This window comes from Glandiceps talaboti, chromosome 14 (assembly GCF_964340395.1).
Source record: "Glandiceps talaboti chromosome 14, keGlaTala1.1, whole genome shotgun sequence".
NCBI classification, from domain to species: domain Eukaryota; kingdom Metazoa; phylum Hemichordata; class Enteropneusta; family Spengelidae; genus Glandiceps; species Glandiceps talaboti.
The window spans coordinates 20,676,496-20,692,808 of record NC_135562.1 but is presented as its reverse complement, the minus strand read 5'-3'; the positions used below and the strand labels follow the sequence as shown (position 1 = coordinate 20,692,808).

Sequence of the window (16,313 nt, the reverse complement as noted above, 5' to 3'; positions counted from 1 at the left end):
ACTTTCTTGTAATCATCAAATGTTTTGAATTTATTGTTCATTTTCCTTTACAAAATTTGAAATGAACAACAAAACATTTCAAATTTTGTAAAAGGAAAATTTCTAATTTTTTCATTTTCCCCAGTTACAAGTACTAGTAGTCTCCCAAGGGTTTATTATTCACCTGACTGTTTACAATCACTCACTCAGATCACTATTTCATAAAAGAACACAATTGTTTTTAAAACAATTTTTTTTATTCAAATAAAATGAAAAAGCCCAGAAACTTGAGCAAGTCTTTTGCACCACTAGAAAGTTAAGTACTGTGTGTCAGTGGCACATCAAATGAAATTGACTATTAGAGAGCACACACTGATGTCAAGTAATATGGAATAAAATTTTCAACTGTTGAACACTGACTGAGAATGATTAAATGCCATTCAGACTTTCCAGTAGGACCTAGTCTAGAGGCTATCTGTGGCTTTGAAACTAGTCTAGAGGCTATCAGGGGGTGGGGGTGGGGGGTCTACATTCTACCTGAAATCAGTAATTCATGGAATGTTACATAATTACACCACCATTAAAAAAATGTCTTATTCCAAATGTCTTATTCCATTTTGAAACCTAGATATTTATACAATACATTCTTCTTAACTTCAAACTGAGTAGACCACTTCTCCAGCAATCAAAGTTTTTTGAAGTTTAAGTTTATCATCAAATAACAACAAGTCTGCCCTTCTTCCAACCTCAATCTTGCCAACATGGTCCAACTTAGCTATTCTGAAAATAACAGTAGGAAAAGACAGACAGCCATAAGATTGATTAAGTGTGTGATAACTTCAATCATAACACATTTTTAATGTGACACTTAGTAACCAAGGTTTGTTGTTGTTAGACATCACCCTACATCTAGCTGAGATTATGTCAGCCAATAGATTGGCTTTATTTTAGACTCTCTCCTAGTCCTAGGAGCTTCGCATTGCTAAAAGGACTGTTTTGTATGTATGTCTACTGCATAATTTGTACTGGACTATCCTTGTACTGTGGGCCCTCAGTGACCACATAGGGCTAACCATTTGTTGACGACATCTTATTGCAATGCTCCATGTTATCGCAAAGTCCCGAGTGATTGGGAGTGGTCATAGTAACACGCCACGAATCATTAGTCCTTAGTTGATTAGGGCATGCACAGTACAAGGATATTCAAGTACAGTTATGTGGTTGATATTGGTACATACCTGAACAGCCCTTTCAACACTCCGGAGACAGAGAGTGTCTAGGTTTAGTTATAATGAATAATTCAATGCATGTTGTGTGGCATAATCTTTAATGAGAGTGTAGGTAATGTTTATGACTACTATACCTAAGTCTATATCAATTCATCAAGACAAGTTCAGTGATGTATCAATATGGTTTCATATCATTGTTCATACTTTGATTGGAAGTACTGTAAGCACACTGATGAGTACCCACCTTGCTGGTGTTTCAGACACCATGGCAACGGCTTCTGCTATATTAACATTAAATACATCAACCAATGACAGGAAGGCGTCCATTACAGAACAACAACTTCCTGCCAGTGTATTGGTTCCAGATATGTATAAACATTTACCATCCTCCGATACTTGCACTGTAAGAAATAATTGAATAATACTTCATGTTATAACAACTTTAGCTGTGTCAATCAGCTCATTGTATGTAAAACAAGCCTTCAGTCGAAGACAGAGTCCCCAGCTTGTGTGTTCACTGTATGGGAAAATACAAAGATTGTCAGTTTCTTTGAAATCAAGGCAATGAACCACTAGATTTCTTTTTTTTTATTTCAAAAGGACCAAAAACAATCTTTGATAATTGCAAAGTTTGGAGAGAATTGAAGAAGTTTGATATTCAGTGAAATTTGTCCCTGAGGTGTGTATTCTATGTTAAAAGAAAACTTACTTTCTCTATTATTGTAGCTGACTTTCTCTCCAGGCTTAGACTCTGCAGTGCAATCTGATATAAATGCTATATTACTGAAATGTCTTGCCTTCAGTATTGCAGAGATGGTCATTGCATGTCTGGTAGATAGATGAAATAAAAGAAGTGTTGAGAATGTCTGGTCAGTGACCGAGAGATCTATGTATTATTGGTTTGTGAGTATGATTTGGAACATTGTATCATGCCAAAAAACATTAAAATCTGAGTACCAATTGTGACTAGCCCTCCCCCACCCTACCCCAACCCCACCCCACCCTACCCCCACCAACAGGTGCTTGTGAAATTGCTAGATCATTAAGAACTACAACAACGACAGTGAGCCCGTCATACCAAACAGTGAACAACAGAGTTGTGTTGGTTGTTCACTGTTCAGCCTCATTGTCATAGATATAGTTCTGTATGATCTAGCAACTTCACGAGTGCTTGTACCCCAACACTTAAACATATTTGCCTGGGTTTGACCTTTGCCAAAATGTTCTCACATTTTTTTGACTTGTCAAAGTGCTTTCCTTTCTAAGGATCAGTCTAGGACATTGGACACATTTCATTTGAACATAAATTCAACACATACTGATAAAACAGCAAAATGTTGCTGAAAGTTGGTATGGAAAGAACATGAAAAGAGGACTGAAGGATATACTAACACATGACGAAGATCCCCAATTACTTCAATTGTGGGTGTCTGCTGTAGACCTTCATAGTCTGGTATCCGTGGGAACTCTTCTGTGAGACCAAAGTTTACAAGACTGGGAGTTCTGAAATAGAATGCAATGTACAATGTATTACTATTATAATATTATGTTGCCCCTGACAACAGATCAATGTGACCTGGTTTGAGCATGAATGTGAGTGCTTCTATGTAAATGTGAGATTGGAATGTTGTATAATGAATATCATCAAGTCATCACTCCAAATAGAGCCGTGGTATTAGTAAGATATAATCACTCCAAATAGAGCCGACTAGTTAGTAGAATACATAACTTGACACTTACACACCTTGTATAATTCATCCTTTTTTCCCATTAACAAATTTTATTCAAATTTTGCCAAAAAATAAAATATACAAACCACAAGAAACACTCACAAAAAGACTGGACAGAAAGGGGGGGGGGGGGGAATTAATCCTTGACTTAATAGTGTTTATTTAAACTTGATATACTGTTAAGCCAAAGGCTCTTCTTACACAGATGTTGAGATGAGAGAAAAATTTAAAAACTAAAATACATAGAAGTAAACAAATACAACTGTATAGGAAGCCATAAATGGAATTGGTAGTCAAGGACCAATTGACAACTACAAAACTATTTACGAAATGATGTCATTTACATTTATGTTTAAAAAGACTGAAGAGTAGTACACTCCATATTTTCATATTTTTACTCCATTATATACAAACAGTTTCTTAAAAATCTGTGCTGTCTTTTTTTGGATGTACCGGTAGTTCATCTCTAGCTCTGACTGCAGAATGTGTATTATGAACTTTGTGAGCACTTTCAAAAAACAATCAGGTAGTAACAAATAAGTTATTGTGTGTGTGTGTGTGTGTGTGTGTGTGAAATATACATGATTTCAGAACCGTGAATACATCTCTCTTACATGTATGACTTATCAAGCTACTGTGGTAATTGTAATTTACATGACTGTCATATTAGACGATATGAAACAACAGAAAATTTTCTTTGACAACTGGAGTTAAAACTTCTCAGAAACAGTGATCATTATGATTTGAATATCAATGGAATGAAATTTGAAATACAAAGGAGATATTTTGGAGAGCTTTTTCTTTCCCTAATTGTCAAGACATCCAACGATGCACTTAATAATCTTTTAGGAAAATGAACTACAGTACATGACAATAAAACTGACTATGATAACTAACTTCATTATGCAGTCTAAATCATCAAAGAGAAAGATCAAGTACACATTAGAAAAAATGTGATGGTAAGCTTTTCTTTTACTACATGAAAGAGTTGTCATAACTTACCTATGGTGAAAGTTACACACATTACAAAGATGTGTAATGTGAAATTGAGTTGATGGTGCCAATCTTAGAGCACCAAGGATTTCTTGCTCTGTGGCTTCCCTATCGTGACCAAGTGATGGTACAATACCCCTGTCCAGAAAGATAACAATTAAAGTGAACAAGTACCCATCAAGTACCCAACAATTCTACTACAAAGACTAGAGTACACAGGCTGTATGCATATGGACAGAATACTTGCCATCCAGTATACTGCAAAGACTAGAGTACACAGACTGTATGGAGTGAATGCTTGCCATCCAGTATACTGCAAAGACTAGAGTACACAGACTGTATGGAGTGAATGCTAATGCCATCCAGTGTACTGCAAAGACTAGAGTACACAGGCTGTATGGAGTGAATGCTTGCCATCCAGTGTACTGCAAAGACTAGAGTACACAGGCTGTATGGAGTGAATGCTAATGCCATCCAGTGTACTGCAAAGACTAGAGTACACAGACTGTATGGAGTGAATGCTTGCCATCCAGTATACTGCAAAGACTAGAGTACACAGACTGTATGGAGTGAATGCTAATGCCATCCAGTGTACTGCAAAGACTAGAGTACACAGGCTGTATGGAGTGAATGCTTGCCATCCAGTGTACTGCAAAGACTAGAGTACACAGGCTGTATGGAGTGAATGCTAATGCCATCCAGTGTACTGCAAAGACTAGAGTACACAGGCTGTATGCATATGGACAGAATACTTGCCATCCAGTGTACTGCAAAGACTAGAGTACACAGGCTGTATGGACAGAATGCTTGCCATCCAGTGTACTGCAAAGACTAGAGTACACAGGCTGTATGGAGTGAATGCTTGCCATCCAGTGTACTACAAAGACTAGAGTACACAGACTGTATGGAGTGAATGCTAATGCCATCCAGTGTACTGCAAAGACTAGAGTACACAGGCTGTATGGAGTGAATGCTTGCCATCCAGTGTACTGCAAAGACTAGAGTACACAGGCTGTATGGAGTGAATGCTTGCCATCCAGTGTACTGCAAAGACTAGAGTACACAGGCTGTATGGAGTGAATGCTTGCCATCCAGTGTACTGCAAAGACTAGAGTACACAGGCTGTATGGAGTGAATGCTAATGCCATCCAGTGTACTGCAAAGACTAGAGTACACAGGCTGTATGGAGTGAATGCTTGCCATCCAGTATACTGCAAAGACTAGAGTACACAGACTGTATGGAGTGAATGCTAATGCCATCCAGTGTACTGCAAAGACTAGAGTACACAGGCTGTATGGAGTGAATGCTTGCCATCCAGTGTACTGCAAAGACTAGAGTACACAGGCTGTATGGAGTGAATGCTAATGCCATCCAGTGTACTGCAAAGACTAGAGTACACAGGCTGTATGCATATGGACAGAATACTTGCCATCCAGTGTACTGCAAAGACTAGAGTACACAGGCTGTATGGACAGAATGCTTGCCATCCAGTGTACTGCAAAGACTAGAGTACACAGGCTGTATGGAGTGAATGCTTGCCATCCAGTGTACTGCAAAGACTAGAGCACACAGGCTGTATGGAGTGAATGCTAATGCCATCCAGTGTACTGCAAAGACTAGAGCACACAGGCTGTATGGAGTGAATGCTAATGCCATCCAGTGTACTGCAAAGACTAGAGCACACAGGCTGTATGGAGTGAATGCTTGCCATCCAGTGTACTGCAAAGACTAGAGTACACAGACTGTATGGAGTGAATGCTTGCCATCCAGTGTACTATAAAGACTAGAGTATACAGGCTGTATGGAGTGAATGCTTGCCATCCAGTGTACTATAAAGACTAGATAGAGTATACAGGCTGTATGGAGTGAATGCTTGCCATCCAGTGTACTACAAAGACTAGAGTATACAGGCTGTATGGAGTGAATGCTCACCTTTCTAGAAGTAGTTTTATTCTTTGATAACCAGATTTCACGTCAACATGTGGACTTATTGTCATTAGTTTACAACTTGGCATCTTATCAAGTAGTGCTTGGAATTCTGGGATTGACATGGCTGTGTCACTTGAAGGCAGACCACCTAGATCATTCACAATTGGTCCCTTGCATAAATCAAGGCAATAATGTGAATTATTAAATCTTTATACATGTAAGATGATGTGTATAATATTATGTATGTATGTATGTATGTATGTATGTATGTATGTGTATGTGTGTGTGTGTGTGCGTGCGTGCATATGAACGCATGTATATTTATATGTGCACATGTGTATGTGTATGTATGTATGTATGTGTACATGCATGTGTGTGTGTGTGTGTATATATATATATATTTGTGTATGTGTGTATTTACATATGTGACACATGAACACAATAGAAAAATGGATGGTCTCAACAAAACTCAACTCAAAGTGTTTCTAAAAGTTCTGACTAGCTTTCACCCTGTTGACAGCGCATCAATCACCAGGTCAGTAAATATATTATATATATGCATGTATGTTATTTTAATAAGTATTGTGTAATGCTATATAGCATCATAGACAGTGGAATGCTATGGTAGCATTGAGTTGTTTTAGTATTAAAGTTGGCATATACAGGTAGCAATAGATAATGAATATTCTTGCCTCTCCATTGATCCCTTCACATACAGCACCCCTACCATCAGTTCTCCCCACAATATTCTCTATTTTCTGAATGGTTTCCTCTGTTCCAGCAGCATCAGCATCTTTGGGATATACCATTGTAGCAAGAAAGGAGGTGACCCCAGATTTTGGAAAATTGTTCTGAGAATATTCTATAAAAATAAAAGAGCCAGGAAAAAAGTAGTTAAATTGCTGGAGTAGACTTTGTGTAGATTGAGTCCATATCAGACAGGGTATTGGTCATTTTAAAAGGTTTTCATTGTATCTTTTAGCCAAACATTCCTTTTTATTCTAATCTTCTAAGAGACATTCGCCATGGGGTGGGGTGGGGGCAGGACTCCCAATATTTTCATATGGGGTTGTGCGGCCCAAGTTGAAAACATCGACCCAAGTATAATCCCCAAAAATGATATATTGTTAGGATTTTCAGTCACAAAGATACTAAAACTCTTGTGGAAAATCTCTGAGTCATTTACCTTTATTCTTATACTGTGATGATTTGTCTAAAGCATGGGTACATTTCCTATGTTATTCGACCCCATGATTAGGGAATTTTCAGATGAAAAGTTGACCATCTTTAGGAATTTTTCAGGAAAATGTTGAGTACCCAAGGGGAGACCCTTCCACTGTCTATGGTTGCACATACCTAAACTTGTACCTTTCTATGAGAGCCCCCTCCCCCAGATCTGCATACAGAAAATCATTGACAATACAATGATATATTAGATTATCATAATCATTCTATAGCTATCATTTTCATCACTATAGTTATCATTAATATCAGAGGAAGTGACAACACTATAAAAGTGACAATATTTGACAGTGAAAACAGAATCTGTTTGTTAAACTTTGACCTACCTGGATGTTTCCAAAAATCAACTAAGTCAGAAGCTCCACCTGAGAAAAAGAGCAGACATAACATAATTTTAAATGTCCTTAGGCATTCTACTCTCACCACTGAGGGCTCTGCCTATGAGACCACCCCAGGCAAGAGTCTGGGGAAATGAGATTCCAACTCGCCCTCACAGCAAGTAGCTTCTAGAACAGTGCATGCTGGGAAATACTTCTACGTCCAACATTGCAGACTAAATAATTTAGGTGCTTTCATGACAGGTTATCACTTCTCAAGCGAGGGATACATCTTAATTACAACAAACAGGCCTCATAAACCCATTTTTATGACTTGGAAGAAATGTATACTCTGACTTCCAGTGTGCTTTCCCAGCCTCTTGTCTGGGTGGTCTAATGTAGAAGAGCCCCAGTAGTGAGAGTCCCAGGGTAACCCATCCTACAAGACCTGTATACATACCCATGCCATGGTGGTGAATGTCAATAAATCCATCCACCTGTATACATACCCATGCCATGGTGGTGAATGTCAATAAATCCATCCACCTGTATACATACCCATGCCATGGTGGTGAATGTCAATAAATCCTTCTAACTGTATACATACCCATGCCATGGTGGTGAATGTCAATAAACCAATCCAACAGTATACATACCCATGCCATGGTGGTGAGTGTCAATAAATCCATCCACCTGTATACATACCCATACCATGGTGGTCAATGACGTCAATAAATCCATCCAACTGTATACATACCCATGCCATGGTGGTGAATGTCAATAAATCCATCCTACTGTATACATACCCATGCCATGGTGGTGAATGTCAATAAATCCATCCTACTGTATACATACCCATGCCATGGTGGTGAATGTCAATAAATCCATCCAACTGTATGCATACCCATGCCATGGTGGTGAATGTCAATAAATCCATCCTACTGTATACATACCCATGCCATGGTGGTGAATGTCAATAAATCCATCCACCTGTATACATACCCATGCCATGGTGGTCAATGTCAATAAATCCATCCAACTGTATACATACCCATGCCATGTTGGTGAATGTCAATAAATCCATCCTACTGTATACATACCCATGCCATGGTGGTGAGTGTCAATAAACCCATCCTACAGTATACATACCCATGCCATGGTGGTGGATGTCAATAAACCCATCCTACAGTATACATACCCATGCCATGGTGGTGGATGTCAATAAACCCATTCTACAGTATACATACCCATGCCATGGTGGTGGATGTCAATAAACCCATCCTACAGTATACATACCCATGCCATGGTGGTGGATGTCAATAAACCCATTCTACAGTATACATACCCATGCCATGGTGGTGGATGTCAATAAACCCATTCTACAGTATACATACCCATGCCATGGTGGTGGATGTCAATAAACCCAGGTGTTACTAGCTCTGCACTATAATGCTGGTCTGCTGATTTGGTCACATCATTATCTCCTTCAACAATGTCTAAGATCAAATTGAAATTAATATTTGATGACGTTGGATATTTGCATATAGTAAGCAAAGTTACAGGCGAAATGTGAGGCAGATTATCTTAGTAAGATTTCTTGGTGCTTATGGTCAATCACACAATGTTGTAGAAGCTCAATAAATGAACTTTATTTGTTATGGAAGGGGGGGGGGAGTCTGGTGTCAATGTGATTGCTGATTTCATATTCACACTTCTTACCAAACTTAGAAAACTGTCATGCCTTCAGTGATAACAGGTTCTGTCATTTACTACTGAGAAGTTGATAAGTTCATTAAATTTACTGCTAATGAGATATACAGTGCTGGGATTCTGGTAGCATTTTATTGTGCTTTCTATGTGTTTACACTGCATTGATAGTAGTAGTGTGACTGCTACAATTTTCACTATGGTTTATATGATATATAAATGTGTTGATGTCATCACACTTGTTAACGTTCATTTAGGGGGAGGGGGGGGATTGTCCTTAACGAATGAATTTCTTTTATTGAGCTTGTGTGACTATAGGCCTTCGTGTAGGTCAATAAATCCATTATATTACAATGGGAATCAAGATGAATTATGGGCACAACTAACCAGGGGGATAGACCTGTATACCTTGTTTTAATATGTATTTTACATGTAGGCTTCTATCAGTGCATTCCTGATTTTCATACATGTATGTAAATCATATTGGAAAGATCTGCAAATTACTTTACTACATGATTTTGAAAGGGATTGAGACGAGTTGAAATTGGGACGAGTTAATATTGGGGTGAGTTGAAATTGGGACGAGTTAATATTGGGGTGAGTTGAAATTGGGACGAGTTAATATTGGGGTGAGTTGAAATTGGGACGAGTTAATATTGGGGTGAAGTCAATCGCAATCCAATGGATGTATTAGTGATAATGCACTAAATCCATGGATCAATAGTTTATTCAAACACATAATAATTCACAGAGGAATTAGTAAAAGCATGGAGGTCTATTTTTATACCTCCATGCTAAAAGTTACACAACTCAGATGATATAAGTGAAATCAAATAAAATCAGTATCCAGAAAAATAATATTACAAGTAAAGAAAATCTATTTTAATACATAATTTAAACCTGATAATGTGTTAAATGAGTTGATACAACAGTAGAACTGAACACGTAATAGTTCTCAGGTCATATTATACATATAACCCATTTCTGCTTCTGTATTTTTCATGATCTTGAATTGACATATTCATTTATTAGACAGTCATAGTCATGCAATCATGCGACTTCGGACGAGCTGCAATAATTGTAGTGTTACTTTTGTTTTGCAGTTAAACATAGTCCTGCTTGCAGACGGGGGACACGCGTTTCGCTCAACACCAAAGCTGAGACCAAAGGGACAACTTACTCCGTATGCAAGCACGAGAACAAGGACAAATCGAAACTAACGCTATTTAATTATTGCCCCTAGCTATCATCGAGTTTGAAAAAAAATCAAATGCAAAAACATACCTATAAAGACTCCATTTTTAATTAGTAAGCTATAATTCCCAGTAAGCAACTGTCCCGCCGGTGCAACTAGCTGTTTGCATGTCACGCAGATCATTTTTGAATCAGACATTTCCAGTTTGAATGACCATTGACTTGTGTACACGTCTGCTATCGATCATCCAGCTGAGCTAGCTCATCAGCTGTGTTGTGTTGTGAGATTGAAAATCAGGTGACAAACCAGCAGATCTCGCGAGAAAACGCGCGAATTAGGCGGCCATCATACCTTCTGAAAGTCTACCGTACACCGGTCAGTTATTGTCTTTGACGAAAAATCGGCGTTAGTAGCAGGTAAGCACCATGCATGCACTTCGATGCGTTAATGGCAATATTAACAATTTCTGTAAGATCACGAACCATCGTTCTGTAAAAGATGAGATGTTCCCTTGTGTTCTCTAAAAAGTATGCCTATGTGAACAGTGAGGGACCTGACGACCATGGAATATTGATTATTGGAAGTGGGGTACCTCAATGTTTTGCAGGCATGAAACTTCAAAATCCAATACCAGACTGAAATATTGAAGTAACGATAATTTACTGGCGACTGTTATCTCATGCTCGACGCAAATTTTGTTAACAGGAAAACAATGTAGTATTTTAAAACTACATTATTCTATCTCAGGTCGAAGACATGAAGTATGTTATGTTGTTGTGAATGAAGTGCAGTAGTCCATGGATGTAATTATAGTATTATTGCATATAATAGACCCGTGAGTAGTCAAATCGTGTACATATTACAATACAATCTTGTACATTCGTAAGTGTATACATATAACATATGTATAGTCTACATTTGTCCGACTAGCCACATAGAGTAGAGGGTTGATTTAGCTTTGTAGTCCTGCTTTCAGACAGAGTATACTGTACATTGACTTTGTTTCTTGCCTTGACGTTTCGACAGGCACCAGTGCCCTGGACGGTTCGGTGAGGGTTAGGTTAGGGTTAAACTGGTAATGAATTTATGCTAAAATAAGGGGAAACGAAATGACCAGGATACTGGTACCGAAACGTCCAGGGTACAGAGAAAGTGGACCTGAAATGACAGGACGAAATGGCCAGGTGCCGAAATGTCTAGAAAGTATATAACAGATACCCCTCCCCCCCAGTGGGGGTGGGGTACTCCCATCTATTGGGTATATGTGCCACCCTTTGGGGTAGGAGTTTTCGCTCTTTGGTGACAATGGTCTAAAATGGTTACTGTCTTTTGAGAGCTAATGAGTCTAAAATGGAGTCCACGTTTCACAATTTTTTATTTTGTTTGGTCTAAAATGGGGTCCCATAATGCATTGGTACGTTAACTGTGCATGCGCAACATTGCATCCATCGTTCAACATTGTTCTAAAATGGGGTTTTCTAAAATGTTGAACAGTCTAGACGGGGTATTGGTTTTGGGTCAAAATTGGTCTAAAATGGGGTCTGGGGTTGACAGCATTCATTGGCCACACACCCCTACCAGACGTGGCCAGTGGTAACCCTCGTCCCTCTAACATGACACTCTAACATAAGGTAAAAGTGAATACATGTACATGTAATTGTGATTGCTATGAATACATATATGCCCAGACAGTAAATTCTATTTCAGGTGACAAAAATTAGTAAATCATTGTTGTTATTTTCATCAAACAGGGAGCACAATGCCACTCTTCCATTTACCAAAGTGGGATTGGGACAAGCGTATAAATGGCCATAATCTACGGGAGAAATATTTCATGCGCAATGGAAGACCAATCCAAACATGTGCTCAGTTTGAAGTTGATTTCCTGCAATGTGCCGATGGTTTGGGAAGCAAGAGAGCATATGTTGAATGTTACCCAGAGTGGGAAGACTTCAAAGAATGTGGAAACAATGAAAAGAAGGTACGAACTACCAGTTCTACCCCTACATGTTGATAAGAACTAACAGTACTACCCCTATATGTTGATAAGAACTACCAGTTCTACCCCTACATGTTGATAAGAACTAACAGTGCTACCCCTATATGTTGATAAGAACTAACAGTGCTACCCCTACATCATACATGTTAATAAGAACTAACAGTGCTACCCCTATATGTTGATAGGAGCTAACAGTGATACCCCTACATGTTGATAGGAGCTAACAGTGATACCCCTACATGTTGATAAGAACTAACAGTGCTACCCCTATATGTTGATAGGAGCTAACAGTGATACCCCTACATGTTGATAAGAACTAACAGTGCTACCCCTACATGTTGATAAGAACTAACAGTGCTACCCCTATATGTTAATAAGAACTAACAGTGCTACCCCTATATGTTGATAAGAACTAACAGTGCTACCCCTATACCGGTATGTTGATAGGAGCTAACAGTGCTACCCCTACATGTTGATAAGAACTAACAGTGCTACCCCTATATGTTGATAAGAACTAACAGTGCTACCCCTATATGTTGATAGGAACTAACAGTGTTACCCCTACATGTTGATAAGAACTAACAGTGCTAGCCCTACATGTTGATAAGAACTAACAGTGCTACCCCTACATGTTGATAGGAACTAACAGTGTTACCCCTACATGTTGATAAGAACTAACAGTGCTAGCCCTACATGTTGATAAGAACTAACAGTGCTACCCCTACATGTTGATAAGAACTAACAGTGCTACCCCTGTATGTTGATAAGAACTAACAGTGCTACCCCTATATGTTGATAAGAACTAACAGTGCTACCCCTATATGTTGATAAGAACTAACAGTGCTACCCCTATATGTTGATAAGAACTAACAGTGCTACCCCTATATGTTGATAGGAACTAACAGTGTTACCCCTACATGTTGATAAGAACTAACAGTGCTAGCCCTACATGTTGATAGGAACTAACAGTGTTACCCCTACATGTTGATAAGAACTAACAGTGCTACCCCTATATGTTGATAGGAACTAACAGTGTTACCCCTACATGTTGATAAGAACTAACAGTGCTAGCCCTACATGTTGATAAGAACTAACAGTGCTACCCCTACATGTTGATAGGAACTAACAGTGTTACCCCTACATGTTGATAAGAACTAACAGTGCTACCCCTATATGTTGATAAGAACTAACAGTGCTACCCCTATCACTGTTCCTTTGAAAGACTTTTTGTACAGTTTTTGTAACATCCATTACTGCAATCTGTGTGAGAGACACTTGTAGGAAAGCTACATGTAGTAAACAAAGGTTGGACCACATTAGGCCACTTGCTGCATGAAGCTGTGATGATTTCATTCACTGCATGTGTCCAAACATAGCAAACAGAGAAAGTCTTCCAAGGTCATGGGTCATGAAAGACGCGTCACGTAGTCAATCTTTTCCCTGATGATACAACTGATGTAAAGCTAAAACTGGTCAAAAATAGTGAAAATTCAACAGAATACACTGTATCACAAGTGAAAATACAACAGAATACACTGTATCACAAGTGAAAATACAACAGAATACACTGTATCACAAGTGAAAATACAACAGAATACACTGTATCACAAGTGAAAATACAACAGAATACACTGTATCACAAGTGAAAATTCAACAGAATACACTGTATCACAAGTGAAAATACAACAGAATACACTGTATCACAAGTGAAAATACAACAGAATACACTGTATCACAAGTGAAAATTCAACAGAATACACTGTATCACAAGTGAAAATTCAACAGAATACACTGTATCACTAGTGAAAATACAACAGAATACACTGTATCACAAGTGAAAATTCAACAGAATACACTGTATCACAAGTGAAAATACAACAGAATACACTGTATCACAAGTGAAAATTCAACAGAATACACTGTATCACAAGTGAAAATTCAACAGAATACACTGTATCACTAGTGAAAATTCAACAGAATACACTGTATCACAAGTGAAAATACAACAGAATACACTGTATCACAAGTGAAAATACAACAGAATACACTGTATCACAAGTGAAAATACAACAGAATACACTATCACAAGTGAAAATACAACAGAATACACTATCACAAGTGAAAATACAACAGAATACACTGTATCACAAGTGAAAATACAACAGAATACACTGTATCACAAGTGAAAATTCAACAGAATACACTGTATCACAAGTGAAAATACAACAGAATACACTGTTTCACTAGTGAAAATACAACAGAATACACTGTATCACAAGTGAAAATACAACAGAATACACTATCACAAGTGAAAATTCAACAGAATACACTGTATCACAAGTGAAAATACAACAGAATACACTGTATCACAAGTGAAAATACAACAGAATACACTGTTTCACTAGTGAAAATACAACAGAATACACTGTATCACAAGTGAAAATACAACAGAATACACTGTATCACAAGTGAAAATTCAACAGAATACACTGTATCACAAGTGAAAATACAACAGAATACACTGTATCACAAGTGAAAATACAACAGAATACACTGTATCACAAGTGAAAATACAACAGAATACACTGTATCACAAGTGAAAATACAACAGAATACACTGTATCACAAGTGAAAATACAACAGAATACACTGTATCACAAGTGAAAATACAACAGAATACACTGTATCACAAGTGAAAATTCAACAGAATACACTGTATCACAAGTGAAAATACAACAGAATACACTATCACAAGTGAAAATTCAACAGAATACACTGTATCACAAGTGAAAATACAACAGAATACACTGTATCACTAGTGAAAATACAACAGAATACACTGTATCACAAGTGAAAATACAACAGAATACACTGTATCACAAGTGAAAATACAACAGAATACACTGTATCACAAGTGAAAATACAACAGAATACACTGTATCACAAGTGAAAATTCAACAGAATACACTGTATCACAAGTGAAAATACAACAGAATACACTGTATCACAAGTGAAAATACAACAGAATACACTATCACAAGTGAAAATACAACAGAATACAATGTATCACAAGTGAAAATACAACGAATACACTGTATCACAAGTGAAAATTCAACAGAATACACTGTATCACAAGTGAAAATTCAACAGAATACACTGTTCACAAGTGAAAATACAACAGAATACACTGTATCACAAGTGAAAATACAACAGAATACACTGTATCACAAGTGAAAATAATGTGAATGTTCATGTATAACATGATTTCAAGAGCTTTTATAGAATATTGATGTTAATTGTTATCAATAATTTTTGCACTTTTAAACTAAAACAGTATTTTTCATTAAATTTCAGATGTTGAGAAGACTGGCCATAAGGCAACAAAGGGACAAACTTGTCAAAGAAGGCAAATGGCCACCAAATGAGGCGAAGTGATCACATGACTTGTACATAGATGAACATGATTTCTCATGGAATGTTAGTAGTACCATTGAAATATGGAGTTTTATTTTTTGAGGCAAACATTTTGTGTAAATGCATACATACATTTGCATTGCAAATATCATGGCGATATCATCTGATTGAGCAATGGTATACTAAGATTGTAGACCAAATTTGGTGATTATTTGCAAACTTTGATTGTGAAAGATTTGGATAGGTGTAAAACAAAGCTTAATGAAATGTAGTTTTGTGTTTCTAGTTTACAAAGTTTGACTGTCGTTTGTTGAATAAAACAACTACCAAAGTAAAAAAATGTTGTCAATTGTTATATGTAAATGCCCTAACCACTTTGTACATTATGTGATAAAAATACACACCTTCAGATTTTGTAATATGTGTATTTAATATGCTGGATGGGGAGGAGATATCCTGCAAGGGTGTCTGGAAGAATCTCTGGTGATGTCATCCCATTTACAATGTACCCATTTTGTATTAACATGGACAAAATAACTGCATTTTTTATGCATTAGCACTTTATTTGAAGACACTAA

The 16,313-nt window shown here is 37.5% G+C and overlaps 2 protein-coding genes across 2 annotated transcripts; one reads left to right on the top strand and one right to left on the bottom strand.

Moving 5' to 3' along the window:
* Positions 1 to 293: 293 nt before the first annotated feature.
* Positions 294 to 10,551, bottom strand: LOC144446005 (N-acetylglucosamine-6-phosphate deacetylase-like). Its single transcript, XM_078135672.1, has 10 exons — positions 10,412 to 10,551; positions 8,815 to 8,916; positions 7,430 to 7,468; positions 6,554 to 6,723; positions 5,865 to 6,031; positions 3,941 to 4,069; positions 2,601 to 2,711; positions 1,918 to 2,036; positions 1,453 to 1,609; positions 294 to 759 (listed from the first exon to the last, which is right to left on the bottom strand). Exons 1-10 carry the CDS (start codon positions 10,518 to 10,520, stop codon positions 636 to 638), a joined length of 1,227 nt encoding a protein of 408 aa, XP_077991798.1. The 5' UTR covers positions 10,521 to 10,551; the 3' UTR covers positions 294 to 635.
* A 102-nt stretch (positions 10,552 to 10,653) lies between these two features.
* On the top strand, positions 10,654 to 16,033 carry LOC144445938 (NADH dehydrogenase [ubiquinone] iron-sulfur protein 5-like). Its single transcript, XM_078135581.1, has 3 exons — positions 10,654 to 10,738; positions 12,074 to 12,303; positions 15,676 to 16,033. Exons 2-3 carry the CDS (start codon positions 12,082 to 12,084, stop codon positions 15,754 to 15,756), a joined length of 303 nt encoding a protein of 100 aa, XP_077991707.1. The 5' UTR covers positions 10,654 to 10,738; positions 12,074 to 12,081; the 3' UTR covers positions 15,757 to 16,033.
* Positions 16,034 to 16,313: the final 280 nt, after the last annotated feature.

Excerpts from the sequence above, each read along its gene's own strand:
- LOC144445938 (XM_078135581.1), top strand. The coding sequence starts at position 12,082 with ATGCCACTCTTCCATTTACCAAAGTGGGATTGGGACAAGCGTATAAAT. Across the intron at positions 12,304-15,675 it reads GTGGAAACAATGAAAAGAAG|ATGTTGAGAAGACTGGCCAT; the intron begins GTACGAACTACC and ends ATTAAATTTCAG.
- LOC144446005 (XM_078135672.1), bottom strand. The coding sequence starts at position 10,520 with ATGTCTGATTCAAAAATGATCTGCGTGACATGCAAACAGCTAGTTGCA. Across the intron at positions 8,917-10,411 it reads TAAAAATGGAGTCTTTATAG|ACATTGTTGAAGGAGATAAT; the intron begins GTATGTTTTTGC and ends ATTTGATCTTAG. Across the intron at positions 4,070-5,864 it reads ATAAAACTACTTCTAGAAAG|GGGTATTGTACCATCACTTG; the intron begins GTGAGCATTCAC and ends CTTTCTGGACAG.